The sequence below is a fragment of the Daphnia pulex genome, chromosome 8, assembly GCF_021134715.1.
Source record: "Daphnia pulex isolate KAP4 chromosome 8, ASM2113471v1".
NCBI lineage: Eukaryota > Metazoa > Arthropoda > Branchiopoda > Diplostraca > Daphniidae > Daphnia > Daphnia pulex.
The window spans coordinates 6,346,472-6,365,592 of NC_060024.1; the positions used below are offsets into that span (position 1 = coordinate 6,346,472).

The following is a 19,121-nucleotide window of genomic DNA, read 5'->3' on the forward strand; positions in this document are numbered from 1 at the left end:
GGCGCCAGCTAGCGATCGGACCGTGAATCCCGCTCTGCCACCGAAGGCGCTTGATGCTGGAAAAAATTTCCAGCGACTCTTATATCCCTGGTCTACAGGTATATTTAATTGAACTGGTACTATTTAGATTTATCCGACGGATTTATCTAAACGAATAATTAACCGTTTAACCGACAGTGTTTTTTTTTTTTTTTTTTTTTTTTTTTTTTTGGGGGGGGGGGGGGGGGGGGGCTCACGATCTCTTGTCCCTTTCCACTCCTAAATCCAGTCATACATATTGCTCAGGTGAGAAGTCGATTAAATGCTGCATTGTCATTTTTCTTGTATGGTAATATTTTTGAATTCTATTTTTCATATTTATTTCATCAGTTGACAGTGTTGAGTCTGAGAATCATTCAAACATCAATCGACCCCGTTGCTGGCCCGTTGGCGTGTCTCCCGTGGCGCTATCGATCCAACAACGGCCATCGAATACCCAGTCCACTGCCGACTTTCATTCCCAACAGACGCGGCCTTTCCACTTTGATTATACGCCACGAAGAAATTACTCTCTATTTAGCAATTCGGCTGGGAAGCAGACGGACAATGCACAAGAGGATCAGACGGCCACCAGTGACGGTGTTGTCGTCCACCCGGACAGAGTCGACCTGCATCTTTCATCGACGCTATCGGCTCAACGTCAGACGGAAACTCTTGCGGACCATCGTGCTGGGCAGTGACGACAATCCTACTCACCTGAGAGACAACGAAATGGCTGCCCGTCTAGAAGAGGCCCTGCTGGACCCGCTCCCGCGTCCGCACACCGACGTGGCAAGGATCTGGTTGCGCTACTCTTTCCACGTTGCCGATTACTTCCAGTCGGATCGCCTGGCCGCCATCCAGCCGTCGCTGCTGGAACGTGTCAGCGAAGGCGGCCGGCTGCTGATCCTGCCCCGATGCCGGACCCTGTGGGAGGATTGCCTCGAGTCCGACATCCGCAAAAGTTACAACCGCTACGTCAAAACGGCGGCGCTGGATTTCATTTTGAGCGACGGCAGTTCACTCAGTTGGACCTGCAAACGGGATCAGCCGATCCTGATGGCCAGGAGCTGTCCACGTCAAACCGATCGCCACAAGCCCATGCTGACCGTCCAGCGCTCCCTCGGCCGGAAGCTTTGCATCCATCACTTTTACGGCCGGAAATTCGTCGCCCTGTGGTACAAATTCATCAGGTCAGTTTTTTAAATTTTTTAAATTTCCCGCCAAAAAAATTTGAATGACAATTTGCATTTGGCGGTTGAATTAACACAGACCGATGCAGTGGCAAAAGTGCAGTCGACTGCGTAAGGATCACTGGGAAATTGGCGAATTGAAAATCAGCTGGGAAAAGGAATTGGCGACGGCCGAACAACTTTTGGTCGACGGTTGGCAGACGATTGTCAAGAGCGTCGTCAAATACGTAACAAAATTTCATTTGATTTTCTATTCTAAACAATTATTATTATTATTATTTTAATGCCATAGGCGCTGAGGAAGAAATTGGCTCTTCCGTCCGACGGCAACGTCCAGCTGATTTGCCGGACGCTGGACACTCTCATCGGCTTATTACTTCAAGAATGGCGCCAGGAGAACATGACCAACTTCGGGTTGTGGCTAAACAATCGCCAAGATGTCAAAGTATTTCATTCATTAATTGTTTTCATTAACTTAAAATCATTTTGATTCATTTTTAGAATCAATTGGTGTTTGTGATTCACGTGTCGATGAACGACGGCCAACTCAAATTCGATCCGCCCGTCCAGGAAATCAGTTTAGCCTGGGGACAATTTTGCGACCTCCTCTCAGTGGCCGCTTACCGGTCACTCCAGTCTAGTCGCCTGGTCTTTGAAACGATTAGGAAACAAATGAATCAGAGCGATCCTGCCCAGCAATCAGAACCCATTCATTCAATTAAAGTCTGTCATCTCAAATCGTATGGATTAATTGAATTGTTTTTATTTGAAATTGAAATTTGTACAAATTCAGGTGAAAACTCCGGCGGAATTTCTGGATCACATCCGCCGGGTCATTGCGGACGCATTCGCCGACGACAACGTCATGTTGACTACAGCCCTGGAAAAATTCCTGGTCTTTTCTTCCTTCTTAAAAGAAGATTCGGTAATTGAATCATCTCTAATTGAATTGAATGAAACAATTTAAAAAAGAATTTTAATTATAGGAGGAGCTGGAAAATTTGGATCAAGAAGGTGTTGATTTCGACCTGCTCCAGGAAAGAGTCCAGCACTACCGCCAGGTGCTCAAGCGGATCGAAACGGACCTGCCCTGCACTCTGCCCGTCGGCCGGCGCTACCTGGTCCAGATGGGCGGACTCAGGTCGTCCCTCAAGAACAAAATCGCCTCCATCATCGATCGACTGTTGGTCCGGTTCAGCAAGAATTTCACCTTATCGGCCACCAGGTATCAAATTTTAAATCAAATTTAATTTAATTAAATCTATAAAATTTGGGTGTCAAAAGTATCTGCCAAGATTACGCGGAATACGCCGACATGGCCCTGACTGTTCCGCAAACGACGGCCCAGTGGATCCACCAGCGGGACCAGGTGTGGACTTTAGTGGATTCGACCCTGCCGGAAGCGGATGAGAAAATCCTCAAGATCCTGCGCTGTTACCTGTTCATGTGCGACGAGATGAAGGTCAGCGAGAGCCACTCGGCCCTGGCCCGTGAGGTCATCATGTGGAAGAGGCGGATGAACGCCTCCGAGGTCGAGCACGGCCGTCTGCTCAAGCGCAAACGGACCGAACTGGAAGAGGCTCTCAAGGTTTATTGTGATTGAATTAATAATTTGATAATTCCATCCGGAATGTGAATAACATTTTTTGATGAAATTTGAAATAGAGTAAGCGCGGGAAAGTGGCCCAGAACGTGACAGTCTACACCAGCATCATGGACAGCTTCCAGAAGATGGGCGAACTGGAATCACTGGGCCAGTACGTCGTCCAGGCCCGGTCGCTTCTCTTCCGCCTAGAAGAGGCCATCACCAACGTCAAAGGAATCAACGAGGAGGAAGTCTATTTCGAATGGGAAGTCACCGAGTACCCCACTCTTGCCAAGGTCAGTTTGACATTAATTTTAATTGATTTCAAATTAATGTTAATTCATTTAAAGTAAAATTTTATTCATTCAAGTAAAATTTTATAATTTTGAAATTGATTCAAATTTAATCTAAAATAAATTTTAATTGATTTAAATTAATTTTGATTACATTAAATTTTTTTATATGATCAGGTCCGGGAGCGTTTGAGTCCGTTTTTGAATTTCTTCGAGATGTCGTCGTCGTTTCTGACGCAGCAACAAAATTGGCTGGACAGCCGGCTGGGCTCCTTCAATCCGGACACGATCGTCAAGGAAACGGAGAATTTTGCCCAGAGCCTGTCGACGGTGGAGGAGCAGCTGCCGGACGTGTCGGACGTCCGCCATCTGTTGAGCCAAGTGGAGACCAAGTTGAGGGACTTTAATAAGGTCCTGCCGCTCATCCGCACGCTGGGCAATCCGGCGCTGAGGGAGCGCCACTGGGAGCAGATCTGGGACACGGTCGGCGTCCGGCTCAGCTCCGAGGCGGCCACTTCGCTCCAGCAGCTGCTGGCCCTGCAGCTCAACGAGCATCTCAAGAAGATCGAAGTCATCAGCAATTCGGCAACGCAGGAAATGGCCCTGGAAAATTCTTTACTCCGCATGAAGAACTTGTGGGTCCAGGTCGTCCTTCCGGTGGAAAATTATCGGTAACTTTAATTCGATTTAATTTTTTGCATATTGATTTAATTTAATTATTTTTATGTTTGTAGAGTGGGAGAGGGTAAAGTGCTGGGCAAAGTGGACAGCATCCAGCTGTTGGTCGAGGATCACATGATGGAGACTCAGATCATGCGGCGATCGCCTTACGTCAAACCCTTTGAAAAAGACGCCAAGTATCATTTTTATTTTATTATTTAAGTTTTATGCAAATGAATTAAAATTAATTAATTAATGAATTAGGGAGTGGGAGCAGCAATTGAACGATTTGCAAGTGTTGCTGGAACAGTGCGTCTTCATCCAGGAGCGCTGGTGCAGTCTGGAACCGTTGCTGACGTCACCCGACGTCCTCAGCATCGCCCCGGAAGAGGCCCGTAAATTCAGCGCCATCGACAAGGTTAAATCATTTAATTTTAATTCTAATTCTAATTCACTTATTCGAATTATTATGGGCAGAATTGGAGGGATGTGCTCGGACTGATTAGCCAATGCAAACAAGTTTTTTCGCTTCTCTACGCCGAGCGGATGAACGAGCGTCTCATCGTCTGCATCCAGCAGGTACCGTTTCATTTTCAATTCTTTTTATTTAATTCTATTTAATTTAAATTCAAATGAATTGAGCAGATCCAGCTATTGGAGAAGAACTTGCAGAATTTGATGGAGAACAAACGTTTGCAATACCCGCGCTTCTTCCTGCTGGCCGAGGATGAGCTGAAGCGGCTGCTGTCCTTGTCGCGTGACCCGCACCGGTTCGCCACTTGCCTCTGGCGACTCTACGAAGGCGTCCACAATTTGGAATTCACGGCCGAAAATGACGTCACTCACGTCGTTTCCGCCACCGGCGAGCGGCTACCCCTCAAGGAGCCCGTCAGCTACGCCAAATGCAAAGGCCAGCTGGACAAATTTCTCAATCATCTTGAGTCCGTCCTCAAACAAACTCTCAATCAGGTAATTAATTTCCCTATTTTTTAATTCAATAACAATTTACATAAAATTTGCATAAAATTTCAATAGAATTTGCATAGAATTTACATAAAATTTGCATAACATTTACATAAAATTTGCATAACATTTACATAAAATTTGCATAAAATTTACATAAAATTTGCATATAATTTGCATAAAATTTACATGAAACTTGCATAAAATTATTACAAGAATTTACATAAAATTTACATAAAATTTTACGTGTCTAGGTGATTACGGATACCCTGAAGGATTTCGACGGAACCGATTTGAATGTTTTGCTATCTGCTCCGTCGCAAATCGCCATCTTGTCCGTCCAGGTTTATTGCACGGGCACCATCGACACGGCCTTTGAATCGGGCCGGCTGCTGCAGGACGACGTGGCCGGCAAACTGGACTCGTTCCTCAGCGGAGTGCAGAAGAAATTGGCGGCTTCTTCGGACACTGTTCACCGGTTGACGGCCGAGTCCGTCACCCTGATGGCCCTCTACTACCGGGACCTGCTCCGCGATTTGACGTCGACCGAAGACCAGGCGGCGGCCGTTCTGGCCTGGGAGGCCTCGCTGAAATTCCGCTGGACCGACAACCGCGTCCAGATTCACGTCCTGGACATGGCCCTGGAGTACGGCATGGAGTACATCGGCCTGCCGCCCAGGATGGTGGCCTACGCCGACGCCAAACGGACGGCCATGATCGTCACCAACGCCCTCAGTCACCACCTGGCCGGCATTTTGATTGGCGAGCCGCGCAACGAGCTCCTGGAAAGTCTTTCCCACTGTCTCGGCCAGCGTCTGGTCCGTTTCGACTGCTCCGAGCGGGTCGGGCCGGCCGACATCCTGCGCCAGATCCGCGGGGCCACCACCTGCGGCATTTGGCTCTGCTATCACCGCCTGGACGTCCTGGGCAAGTCCACCATTTCCTTCATGACCTCGCTCCTGGTCCAGCTGCAGAACATGGCCTCCACCACACCTCCCTGGCTGGAATTAACCGAGGCCGGCCTGCCTCAGTACGGAATATTTTGCCTGACGGAATCGTCCAGCTACCATCAACAATATTTCGACGCCAATCTCAAACGGACCACCAATCTTTCACTGCCCGAAGTGGACGCCCTGGCCCAGATTCTCTTTCCAGGACCCTGGGCGGCCGTTGTTGGCTTCCTGGACCACTGCCGGAAGCCGGAAGATAAAGACGAACAGCAATCGTCGGCCATTGGCATTCTCAAACAGATTTTCGCCACTTCCAGGAGGTCCAGTTTGAGCGCCGCCCTGGACTCGTGGCAATCGGCCAGGCTGCCGGCCGATCAGGCGGCCGATCGGACCAGGAAATTGACTCAAATGATCCCGGGCGACAAGTTGGTGACCACCGAGTGGACTCAAGACCCAGTGGTGCTGGCCTGCCCGTCTGCCTGTCAGAAATTGAAACTGCACGTCAGCGATCAGATCAAATGGAAATTGTGTCACCTCTCGCAAGCGTTCCAGCACGCCCGTCTGCCCATCTTGCTCTACGGCCTCCGGCTGAGTGGCAAAAGTTCTTTGCTGCAGATCCTGGTCGAGTGCCAGCGGCTGGCCAAGCCTCAAAGGCCCATTGTCCAGGAGAGGATCTGCATCGGAGCCTACGCCGAGGAAGATCTCATGAGCAACATGTCCACTTCCATCATCCCCCAGCTGGTCCAGCGCAGCGGTGGGCCGGACAAAGGCGAACTGATGATTGTCCTTAACGGGCCCTGGATCACGGCCGTCCAGGACGTCCTCCTGGAAGCTTTGTCGACCGAGGGACGAGGCATTCTCATTCTGCCCAGCACGGAGCAGATGACCCTGCCGGACCACGTCCATTGGGTCTTTGAGATGAACAGCATCGAGCACGTTTCGCCCGGCCATGTGGCCCAGTGTCGATTGATTCCGCTGGACGGGCAGAACCATTTGACTTGGAAATGTGTCGTCCAGTCCTGGATGGCCACTCTGCCGCCCGTCCTCCTCTTCCTGGACCCACTTTTGAATTTGATTTTGCCGTCCGTCCTGGAATACGTCGACTCGTCGGTCGATCATCGGGTCCGGACGGCCAGCGGCTTCCACCCCATCAAGGCCGTCAAGCATCTCCTGTCGCTCATCCGCTGCTTGACGGACCCCAGCACCGAGGCCCTGGCCAAGAAACAGGCCGTTTTGGACCCGGAAATGAGGGCCCAGCTCCAGGGGACCGTCCTCTTTTCCATGTTGTGGACGCTGGCCGTTCCGGCCTACATGGACAGCAAGTCGGCCTTCCACGAGTTTTTCGTCCAGCAAATGGATTTGGCCGTCCAGAACGGCCATCTCTTCCCGTCGGCCAAGCCGCCGGCCGAAGGGTCCGTCTTTGATTTTAAATTGATGGTCCAGTGGGGCCACGAGATGGGCAAATACAACGGGCCGTTGTGGCAGCCGTGGGGCGAAGAGTTGCGCTCCTTGCCGTCGCTGTCCAGGGAAATTCCCGTCAACGAACTGTTCATCGCCACGGCCGATTCACTCCGCTCCCATCACCTGATGTCGCTCTTCATCCAGTGCGGAATTCCTTGCGTCATCGTCGGCCCACGCTCCTCCGGCAAGACGGCCACCGCCCGTCACTACCTGCGCACTAGGCTCAACCGGGCGACGCATCAAGTGATTATCGTCAACACTTCGAAATCGATGGACGCCAAAACGGCTCAGAAAATTCTGATGGGCCAAATGGAGCGCCGCCGCAAGTCCGTTTACGGTCCAACGGTAACTTTATTTTATTCATTTTGTCTTTTTTAATTCATTTAAAATGTGAATGAATTCATTTGGTTTGGGTGAATATAGATGGGCAAGAAGGCCGTCATTTTCTTCGATGATGTGCAGACGGAAACTTTGAATTCCAGGGTGGCTAACCGGGTCGATATGCTTCTCAAGCAGTGCATTCAACACGGGCAGGTGAGATTGAATTTTATTTAATTGGATTTATTTGTAAGGTTTTATTGATTTTGTGTCGGGGATGTAGCTCAGATGGTAGAGCGCTCGCTTAGCATGCGAGAAGTACGGGGATCGATACCCTGCATCTCCAAAATTATTGCCTTTTTGGGATATCCAGAGCATTTAGATTACCTTTTGGAAGGTGTCATAAAACTTAAACTTTAAATCAAATTTCTATTTGGACGTTTTGACAATTTAAGATTATTGATAGATCGTATATTCACGTAATTTGAACTACATTTTATAGGGACAATTTTTGACTTTTTATAGATTTTATGATTATTTTTGCACTCTCAGCATTTTGAATAATTCTTTAAATAACTGATAGAGTTACAGGGGATGTAGCTCAGATGGTAGAGCGCTCGCTTAGCATGCGAGAAGTACGGGGATCGATACCCTGCATCTCCATATTGATTTTTTCCTAATTAAGTTCATTGAATTTTAGTCATTTTTCAAAAACTCAATATTGTCATGGCCGCAATTTTAATGTTTGTTGTAAATTTTTACGGAATTTTTATGTAGTTATTCTGATTCCCTTGTCTACGGTGCTTCGCGCCTTCGCCTAATTGAGTTCGTGTGGCTGAAGCGGCAAGAACCGGATTTATTTGGTCAACTGATTTTTCTGGGTCATTTTAGAAATCCCGTTTTAAGAATTTTTAGCCATCGGGTTAAAAATAGTGAAAGAGACTTGTTCATATTATCAGGGGATGTAGCTCAGATGGTAGAGCGCTCGCTTAGCATGCGAGAAGTACGGGGATCGATACCCTGCATCTCCAATTCCTTTTTTTCAATTTCTTCTAATCACAATTACATTAAAATCTTAAAAATTTCAATCGTATCGCTATCCAAAAAAGTGTAATCGTTTTACAAATAGTTATCGCAGTTTTGAATGGTGTTTTCCATTATTTCCTTGAGTGCGCTCGAGTGTCACTCAATTAAGTTAAAATCAAGGTTTATTAAGTCATATTTATTTAAATCTATAAAATAGTCATTAGCCCTTCCGCACGTGCAATCAAGTTTAAAGTATAGCCAGTTTAAGCCAGTTGAAAGTATAGCCATGAGCCAATTCCGATATTAGAAAAACGATAAAAAAAGAAGAGATTCTTGTCAGTTATCAAGGACTAGACATCACGTCAATGTCCAGCTGATAGACGCGGGCATCTTAAAAAAAAAGCGTTGCAACTTAATTGAATACCAGCCAAATGCCTCGAGCGATAAACGGTTGGACGCAAGGGGTCCGCAACTCAAATTTACTACAATAAAAAAGGTAAAAAAGCAAAAAAAAGTGAAAAAAGGAAAAAAAAAGGAAATTTACTTTACGTGCTAAAAGAAGGGCGCGCGCGAACGAACCCCCCCTCCTCCCCATCCCCTCCCTACCCTTTTATTTTCGCTTGAAGGAAAGCCTATCTCAAAAGTAAAAAAGGAAAAATAAAGCAAGGAAAAAGTAAAAAAAATAAAAAGTAAATTTGAGTTGCGGACCCCTTGGTTGGACGCGGCTGTAATCTCTCTGCATGGATGAATTTTAAAATGCTGAATAATGTTTTAGCCTAGAGCAATTCAAGTTGTGATTGTTTATGTAACGTCGATAAGTTTTAGTCCGTCTGGAACCTTATCTGAACATATTTTGTTTTGAATTTGAATTTCCAGTTATCATTTTTTGTTTCGTATTCGTTTCATCAAAATTTTACACGAATGAAACTTGATAGGACTTTGAATTAAATTAAATTACAATTGACATTAATTCGTATTATTCAAATTCATTTCAAAATTTAAGGTATTTGACGGCCTGGAAGGCGGTCCGTCGAATCTGATTGACATCAACTTTGTGGCGACATCTCGCGTCTGGGCCGACCAACTATCCGACGCTTCCGTAGCGGAAGAAGAACCGGAAGACGGAAGTGACGTACACCAACGGCTACCGGATGAGGTGCTGCAAACATTCGCTGCCATCGTGTCCGAGCCGCCCACCCTGGACACAGCCTCGACCATCCTCTACCGGATGCTCATGTGGCACCTGGACGCCCGCGGGTTCGCCAAAGAATTCGACGCCGTCATCGACCAGATGATCAGCGCCTCTATGGGCATTTATCGGCACCTGACGGGCTGCCCGGTCATGGCCGCCTATCCGGCCCGTTCCGGCTGCCGCTGGAACCTGCGCGACCTGATGCGCTTCACCCACGGTCTGCTGCTCTCCGTTCCGGAATCGATCGAAGACGTCGGTGCCATGAAGCGCCTCTGGCTGCACGAGGCCTGTCGGGTCTACTCGGACCGGCTGACGCTCCTGGAACCCGTGGCCCTGGTCACCCGCTACGTGGAGCAATCGTGCGAAACGTATTTCCAGGCCACCGTGTCCGACCTGTTCGCCCAGATGGACATGGTGGAACTGGCCGACCTGGCCGACATGAACATCTACACGATTTTCTTCTGCGACTTCTCCGATCCCAAATCCGAGTCCAGGAGCTACGTCGAAGTCATGGACATGGAGCACTTGACCAGGGTCGTCAACGGTTACGTCACCGAGTACAACAACATGAACAAGCGGCCCATGCACTACGTCAACGTCTTCCGCCACCTGATGCGCACCATGGCCAAAGCGTCCAGGGTCCTCAAACAGCCCAGTGGCCATTTGATCCTGGTCGGAGCCAAGGGCGTCGGTCGGCACACCCTGGCCAGACTGGCCGGCCACGCTTCCGACTCGACCGTCCACCAGTACGAGTCCAGCTGCGCCAGTGGTGAGAACGGGCCGACCAAAGGAGGTGCCTGGAACCTTGGCGACTGGACGGACGCCCTGAAAGCGGCCCTCATCGACTCGGCCGACGACGACAAGAAATGCGTTTTCATCTGCTCGGACGTCGAGTTCCAGCGGCCGGAATGTCGCTCCTTGGTCAACCACATCGTCTCCCACGGCGACCTCATGTACCTGTTCGACGCCAAGGAGCGCAACGAACTGGTGGAACAAATGAGGGCCATCGACCTCCAGAAGGAGAAAACTCTTCAGGTAAATTGTTCTGCACCTCATTTGCATACATGAATTTATAATTGATGAAATTAATTAATTGAAGAAATTAATTAAAACTAATTAAATTAATTAAAATAAATTGAAATAATAATTTTTCAATATATAGACGGACGGGAGTCCAGCAGCGCTGAAATCCATGTTTGAAACGCGGATGTGGGAGCAGATCAGGATCGTGATTATTTTGTCGTGCGAGCAGTACACGGAAATGGTCATGGATGAATGTCCGCAAGTGGCTTCCGCCTGTCAAACCGTTTGGATCTACGTAAGTTTTATTTTTTAATCCGCCGGAATTGATTATAAATTATTAAATTGGAAATTGATATTAGCCATGGCCGTCGGATGCTGTTGCCGATGTGGCGTCCGGATGCTTCAAAGATATCGAGCTGGACGCCGAGCAGAAATCCTGGCTGATGGTCGTCATCAAATTGATCCACGAGTCGACGGAAGGCGGACACCACCGGCCGTGTCCCAGCGATCCGCAATGCCAGCGCTACGGGCTCCTGATGGATTTTCTCCACGTGGCCGTCCGCTTGACCAGGAATTTCAAACAGGAATTCAAATGCCGACAGGAGCTGTGCTGCCAGGCCGTCGAGAAACTGGAACTGGCCGCCCGGCGGGTCGCCGATATGGAGGCCGTCGCCCAGCAGTGGAAAGACGCCCTGGCCGGCCTCAAATCCTCCACGGATGAATCCTCGCCGTCGGATGGAAATGGAGAGAAAGTAGTGCGGACGGAACGGGACGTCGAGCAGATTTCGTGTCAAATCGACCGGGCCAGAGATTTGCTGGCCAGTTTGGACGTTTACCAGCGAGTGTGGCAGAAGCAGGTGGTCAGTCTGGAGGATCGCATCCGCTGTTGCCAGGCCGATTGCAGTTTGACGGCCGCCGCTTTGGTCTACGGGGCTGAACTGAAAGAATCCCAACGGATCGACATGTTCCGCAGCTGGATCGAGCAATGCCGGGCCCTGAGTCCGTCGGATCAGGCCGGCAGCATCATCACCATTCCGGCCGATCCTGACGATTACTTGACGCTGCTGGAATCGGAAGTCCGGGAAGTGGAAGCGGCCTGGATCATGGCCAACCTGTCGCGAGACGACCACTGCATCCGCAGCGGAGTTGCCATGCGTCACATCCAGCGGGTGCCGCTCCTGATCGATCCTCACAACATTGCCGAGCGCTGGATCGACGCCCTCAACGCTACTAAAGAGAACCGGCCCACTTACCTGCACATGTCGGCGCCGGATTACCTGGAACCGCTATCCGGCGCCCTTCAGCTGGGCACGGTGGTGGTGATCGACATCACCCAGACGGAACTCGATCCGGCCATCATCCCGCTCATTTTGAAGCAGACCTTCAGTCAAGGATCGACTAATTACATCAAACTGGGCTCGGACGTTGTCGAGTACGCGGCCGAGTTCCAGCTGTACCTGCGGACGCAGACGTCGCTGGAAGACGTCGACCTGCAGCTGCGACTGTGCGTGACGGTGGTCGACTTGACGCTGGAGCAGCCGGGCATCAACGACACGCTGGTGTCGGCCCTGGTCAACAGCGAGCGGCCCGACACGGAGGAGAAGATCCAGCTGTGCAAGCAAATGTCGGAGATCCGCTGCCAGCTGGACGAGACGGAGCAGAGTCTGCTCAACATTTTGTCGCAGAGTGAGCACGACTGGATCGAGAACGACGCCGTCATCACCTCACTCCTGCCGGCCATCACCCAGTCGAAATTGCTCAAGGAGAAGCTGGACGTCGTCCTGCAGACCCGCGAGCGGATGGAAACCCAGCGACAGAGCTTCGCACCCACCGCCGTCCTGGCCGTCCAGATTTTGTCGGCCCTCTGGCGGATGGAGGATCTCTTCCGGCGACTCCGCTTCCCCCTGGCCTGCTTCTCCGACGCTGTCGTCGCCTGCCTGGAGGACGGCGAAGGCGACCAGGCCGATGATTTCGATTCCAACACCAGCACCGGACGCAAATTGGCCGCTCGTCTCTTCACCCGCAAATTGAAATCCGGGCTGGATCGAGTCCAGCGGCTTTTGGCTTCGCTGCTTCTGGCCTTTTGCGTGGCCAGGAGCGAGAAACTCTGCCGGTCGACGTTCGTCAACCATCTGGCGACTGGGCGGCTGGATCAGACCAATACGGCGCATCACAGGGATGACGCCATGGACGATTCGCTCGTCACTCCCGATCCGGAATGGGACGAATGGGTGGCTGAGGTCCTGCTGGAGGAGAACCGTTGGCGCTTTGCTGCCGGAGTGGAGACGATGGCCCAGAAATTCTTGAAAATCGGCCAGAAAGTCGAATTCAACGATTACGTCACGTCGATCGCCGACGTTAGCAGTGTCACGCCCTTGTTGATGTTTGTCGAGCCGGGTGTCGATCTCCTGGCCATCATCTCCAGACTCTGCCGGGAATTCGATTTCCCCGAAGACCGGGTCCGTTTCGCCGCCGTGGCCGGACTGGACAGTTTGAACTGGGTCGAAGTGGAGGATTGCGTCCGTCGAGGCAACTGGCTGGTGCTTCAGGGATTCGCTCATCTTCGATCCATGATTAACAACGTCCGGGTGCTCCTGGAACACCTGGCCGCCGATAATATTTCGGCGGAATTCAAACTGTTCATTTTGTGGGAGGCTTTCGATGAGGAAGACGAAAGCGATGGAGTCGGATCGGTGGCAAGTCGACGACGGGCTCGGCTACCGCGACTTCTCATGGAAAATTGCCGGACAGTTTACATCGAGCACGTCCACACCTTCGAGGACTGCTTTCAGGTTGGTCGGATTTTTCTCTTACGATAATAATTAGAGAAACAATTTATAAAAGAAGTTTGTTACTGTAGTGTATATATCGGTTAGTTTTACATAACAAAGTACGGCTTGTTAGCTCAGTTGGTTAGAGCGCCGTGCTAATAACGCGGAGGTCATGAGTTCGATCCTCTTACGAGCCAAACTTTTTTCAATTATATGCGACTTTATACTTAACAACGGTTTTGGTTAACAATCTCATGTAAATTTTGTTAGCGGAATTATTCGTTTTGAGCTGTTGTAATTAAACTTTTAAAGGTTCGCATAGATTATTGTTTTCATTTGAAATTTTAAAAGAGAGACAGTTTTACTGTTTTTATACAACATTCAATTATTTTATGCCAAGGAGCCCGTACAATCTTACATATAATTATATAATCCAATCTAGAAGTAGAGTATTTTAGAAAGCCATTAGAAAGAATTGGCATTATATGTTGCCGAACCCCATCATCGTAGAATTAGCCTATCAAAAAAGGTTTCGGCAAAAGGTCTCATTCTTTTCCAGAACAGGCCACACCCCACATGCTTTCTCCCATCCTGTTCCATCCCCTATGAGCTCCCCCCTCCACCCCTACTCCTATCAGTCCCTCGCTTTCCAAATAACGGCATTCAATGCAACGCCACTTTTTTTATACATCGATGCGAATTGCAGACTAATTAAATAATGAAATCAATTTTCATTATATGAACTTTAATTTCTTTGATTGCTGCTTGCATTTGAATTGATTTCCGTTCGCATAAATTTACAATCCGCTAAGATACAGCGATTCGAATGCGGTGGGTTTAGCCATCGAGCTTCTTGTTTTGGGAAGATTTAAGAAGGAGACGAAAACCAGCAATAAGCATACTTACCTGGCTCAGAGGCAACCATGATCACTAAGGTGGTTCCTCCAGGGTGAGGCCCTTCCATTGCACTACGGTCGGGCTGACCCTTGCGATTAACCCAAATGCGGTTAACTCGGGAGTACAATTTTTGGTAGTGGGGGACTGCGTTCGCGCCGTTCCCTGATTAATTAAAATAATATTAAAATGATCATGGGTGGAAATGAAGAAAAAAGTTATCTTTTAAATTTGCTAGTTTTCTTTAAAAACTATATTTCGTGTAATTCAACTAAATTATGAATTTAATATTATTATGTACGTATTTCGCCATTCCCACTATACATATTCAGTTGTGCGAGACCTTATTTGCGAACGCCGAAAACTCAACAGGATGAAAGTTTCAATAAACCCATCACGTTTTCTTTATTTGAAATCCTTTAATGGAGCGCTAGGATCGTGACTCACGCTGGGAAATGTGCCTTTTTAAAAAAACCTTTTGTCTTTCGCAAACTTCGAGCTCCTTGTTTACCAGCTCTCCCCGCTGAGGAACATCCATTTGCGGAAGGACTGTGTGTGTCAATATTGATTAATACTCATCGTCATCTACACGGGCTGCGGCTGCCTCTTTGTGTTTGCCAAGACCCTGAACGGCACACAGAGTTTCATGGATGACGTGATCGGCTAAAGGGATATCAGGAATCGTACCGTGAGACTCTCATCTTGATGTATTTAAATTAAAGAGATAGCAAACTTAACGACTGTCGCCGTTAAACAAAGTTGAGAGAGTACAAGTGTACACTGGTAAATATTTCTTGTGTTTGTAGCTGTTCGCTTTCGCCATCTGACGAGTAACGAAACAAAAAACAATTAACTCCTATAACAATTCCAAAGAAAAATACTAATTGAAACAGGGAATAATGATTGCTGATCCTCCTTCGCTGCTGTAACACTAAGTTAAATATGCTTGGTTCAAACTCAATTCAACATTGAAACACTAAATAGAAATATAGAATTTTAAAGCGCTCCGAATACAACCCAAGCGGAGGTAAATGACACCTTGAAAAGCGTTGGATTTTTTTACATCAGATTTCATCGAAAGATTGCCGTTTTGACATGCAAATTGCCACCACTCGAGGCTGGACAATTAAAGACCGTTAAAAGCTGGGCTTGACCCAAGCATTGATGCGCGTATACAAGAAACCTCACGTACTTGAATGACCCTTAAAAATATTGCCATTTTCTGGGGGGCTATTTCCATTTGCCAATTAATTTGCGTTGATAAAAATAGATTTATGAAAAATAGTAGTATGTACCGCCGGTGGCTGTTTTATGAGATTGCTATCTTTTCAGTTAACTGATGACTATATAGCAATAAAAAATTGGGGGTTGGCCTGGGTTTGGCCAAGTTTGTTGCAAGCGCCGTTTTGTTGCGGGCAATGAATTCCCCCCCCATCAATTTGAATATTCATGAAGGTTTGATACGTTACATGTCTTTGGGAAAGCTGGTGGTGCCAGTAACGGAGCAATACACTATACACGGGAAAACCCGGGCTGTGTTCATTTCAACAACGGTGATTGCGTGCTACCCTGTGCTACCCGATTGCATCCACGTGGGCTATTAAATGGCCTTTTTTCCAACTATGTGGTTCTTCTGACTTACTACGCGGTAATACATTCCCCGTTCCCCCATATAAAGCCCGAAATAGAAAAAAACATTAAAACAAATTTATAGCCATTTTCATCCGCATTCCGCCTCGGGTTATTTGTGAGCTGGACGAATTGTTGAATTCAGTAAATGCCCTTTGAAAATTTCACGCCAAATTCCATTTCACTTCAATGATTTTTCATCTTTAAATTTTCTTGTCAACGCAATTCTAATTTTTTTTCTTTTCATAGGATATAGCAAATTATGTTATTAGTTATTACACCCTTAATGGGTATTTCAATATGCATTCTTACAGATTTGCTACAATGAGTGGATGAGTTTTTAGCGCCATTTATCTAAATGTTATCACGCTGGAGCTCGGTCCCGATGTGATTAACTTTATTTTTCGTTCGGGCAATTGGGTGTCTGAAAATCGAACGATAAAACTGAAATGGAGTCGAAGAAGATGTTTTCTTGTATTGAGTAGATGTGTTACTTAATCTTTGATAGGAGAACTGTATTTGATTATTATCATGTCCGATTTTGAAACGGATTCTCGAAAGAAAATTATTGCAGATTCCAACAAAATATTTCAGATAATTTGTTACATTTCGCCACCGTACTTTCAGCTTAACAAATATTAAAATAGCTGTGGAATCACGATTATATTTAAGGTAAATCTTAATGATGGCTAAATCTCTATAGATGTAGGCTTAAATGTGTTTGGTTGAATCATCTTCATACTGTGGATTATGAAGTTCAAGTATTCAAGTCATAGAATCAGCCAGTTGCAATTATGGAGTTCTAGTCATATTCAAGATTAATTTTTGAAAACAGGGGATTGTGTTCGTACAATTCCCGACGCAATAGTTAATTAAATTATGATATAAGAGAAAGTATAAAGTATAATGATAAATATGAAATTGGTAAAGTATTCGAAGTCAATAGACATCAATTTTATTTGCTATGTCTTTGTCAACGGCCATACCACGTAGAATTCACCCGGTCTCGTCAGCTCCCGGAAGTTAAGCTACGTCGGGTCCCGTTAGTACTTGGATGGGTGACCGCTTGGGAATACGGGATGCTGTTGGCATTAAACTTTTTCTTTTTTTACCAAAATTTTTTGTGGTAAAATTTCCCTAAAATATTCTAACGCTAAACTGTTAGTGTCATTTAATTTATCTTTTCGATTCTACAAAAAAACACATTTTAATTCATATTCTTGCTCTTTTCAATGCACTTAAATCGCTTAATTATTATGCGACATGAAATTTCAATGAATTGTTTTATGGTCTTAAATTTCATGAATTTCTTCCCCACATGACAGGAATTCATCCGATCGGCGGAATTCGACCGGCTGATGAATGATCCGCTGAGAGCGTGTGCCAGCTACCCGTTGAAAGTGAAAACTGCCGCTCTCTTACTGATCCTGCGCTTGATCGTCTGGGATCGTTGGGGCTGTCTGATACCGCTGGTTGAACTGTGGCAGACGGCCAAACAGATCGCCACTCTGACATCCGTCAAGAATCACGACTGGGCCGCCACTTTCCACCGCGTGACCATCGGCAACCTGGAGGAATACGTCCCTTCCGCATGCCGTCAAGAATTTGTCTGCCGCTTCCTGCCGGACTTGGTGAGCGGCTCCCGGACCGGCTACAAAAAGGCGTTCGACCAGTTGATGGACACCTGGTCCTCCAATCTGACCCTGCCGTCGGCCGATTTCCAGTTCATTTACGACTGTCTGGGTGATCCAGTCAACGAGACTCGACGGCAGACGCTCCTGTCGCAGCGTCTCTGGAGCCAATTGGTCCGTGGATTTGGCGGTCAATCGTTGCCCATGGAATCCATCGACGTCACAATGACCGAAGACGACGAAGAAGAAGCGCTAATGGACGCCAAAGATCACTGACCGTCCGTCCCCAGTCCACTTTAAAAGTCATTTCCAAAAATATAAATTATACATCAAGAAACAATGTTTTCGCCAATTCTTTTTTTGATAAAATCTATACACAATTGGACGTTACTCAGCGTCTTTTGCCAAGTTTTCCCGCAGACTATGCCATTATTAGATAGCACTCAACAACCTGTGCTGTGTGTGTATTATTCACGGTTAATGTACACGCCTTGAACGGACGTGACTGGCGCTGCTGCGGGCGGCGCTCTTTCAACTTCCTATATAGCGTGACGATGATCCATTCGCACTTTTCTGTGCCGTGATAAACAAAACATAAAAGGCGATGTCGCTTGTTTTACAACTATACTGTGCCAGGCACCATTTTTCACGGAATAGCAAATCAAAAAATCGTCGTGCATGCTGTAAAACGGCGATATAGACTTCTAGCGATGTTATCAGTTGACCAGCAGCAATAGCCGACGAGAGAGAAAAGACATTCTATATAAGAGGGGAAGACCCTAAAAAGACAAATGGGACCCTAAAAAAAAACGAGTTGTTATTTGGCTGTATAGATATACAATCGAATAGTAATATCATTTGCAGAGTAGTTCTTTGATTTGGATGCGTCATGAGCCGCGGGTGCGGTTAACGACCCGTGAAAATGATTGCCAAAGTGATGTCACCTAGCTAGACTATCTAGTCAATTGTCGGTAGATTTGTAATCATAGAGCTCGTGTAGAAAACGCCGGTGATTAGATGCCGTTCGATCAAACTTGTCATTTTTTCCCAGTTATTCAGACTGTGTGGGTGATTGCGTATACAGCAGGGAGTTTAATATAATATCGGGAAATCCCATTTTTTCCTCTATTTAGGTTGCATTACGTCTGGATTTCTACCGAATGCGCTGTCAGCAAGGTCTCGACTAGCTACATAACTGACAGCCGCTGTTGCCAGTCGATATTCGGGCGACCTCGGCTGCTGGCGGCTGATGGTCATTACACAGCAATCCGGTTGCTGGTATGATACACACCCCTCCGAGCAGTTAAATTGCTTTTTTCAATTGGGGAAATTTTCACGGGATAAATCAAACCGGTTGGCAATCGTCATTATAAATTGTCGCAAAAAAAAAACGAGTTATGTTAAAGACTTAAAGGGACCGTGAGAATTTTATGCATCGCCAAAGTGATTGAAATATATCGATTAAAATCTTCTTTTGGGTATGCTGTGTTAGTCTATTCCATTGACTGTTACAT

General features: G+C 47.2%; 1 protein-coding gene and 3 non-coding genes across 4 annotated transcripts; all 4 read left to right on the plus strand.

The window, feature by feature from the left end:
• The first annotated feature begins 53 nt into the window (after window positions 1-53).
• On the plus strand, window positions 54-18,069 carry LOC124200583 (dynein axonemal heavy chain 7-like). Its single transcript, XM_046596853.1, has 20 exons — window positions 54-98; window positions 370-1,211; window positions 1,291-1,438; window positions 1,504-1,656; window positions 1,713-1,934; window positions 2,005-2,136; window positions 2,198-2,436; window positions 2,496-2,799; window positions 2,877-3,092; window positions 3,267-3,760; window positions 3,824-3,946; window positions 4,014-4,167; window positions 4,227-4,328; window positions 4,395-4,718; window positions 4,967-7,468; window positions 7,547-7,657; window positions 9,471-10,694; window positions 10,822-10,977; window positions 11,042-13,474; window positions 17,302-18,069. The coding sequence occupies exons 1-20, from the start codon at window positions 54-56 to the stop codon at window positions 17,881-17,883; spliced, it is 10,506 nt and encodes a 3,501-aa protein (XP_046452809.1). The 3' UTR covers window positions 17,884-18,069.
• Trnai-aau lies at window positions 13,577-13,650 on the plus strand. Its single transcript has one exon. It is a non-coding gene; the product is annotated as a tRNA-Ile (tRNA).
• LOC124201244 lies at window positions 14,352-14,515 on the plus strand. Its single transcript, XR_006877567.1, has one exon. It is a non-coding gene; the product is annotated as a U1 spliceosomal RNA (small nuclear RNA).
• LOC124201226 lies at window positions 16,949-17,067 on the plus strand. The gene has a single exon (XR_006877556.1). It is a non-coding gene; the product is annotated as a 5S ribosomal RNA (ribosomal RNA).
• Window positions 18,070-19,121: the final 1,052 nt, after the last annotated feature.

Coding starts and splice junctions, on each gene's coding strand:
- LOC124200583 (XM_046596853.1), top strand. CDS start 54: ATGCTGGAAAAAATTTCCAGCGACTCTTATATCCCTGGTCTACAG. Junction 1,212..1,290: donor CTGTGGTACAAATTCATCAG/GTCAGTTTTTTA, acceptor GAATTAACACAG/ACCGATGCAGTGGCAAAAGT. Junction 2,137..2,197: donor CCTTCTTAAAAGAAGATTCG/GTAATTGAATCA, acceptor TTTTAATTATAG/GAGGAGCTGGAAAATTTGGA.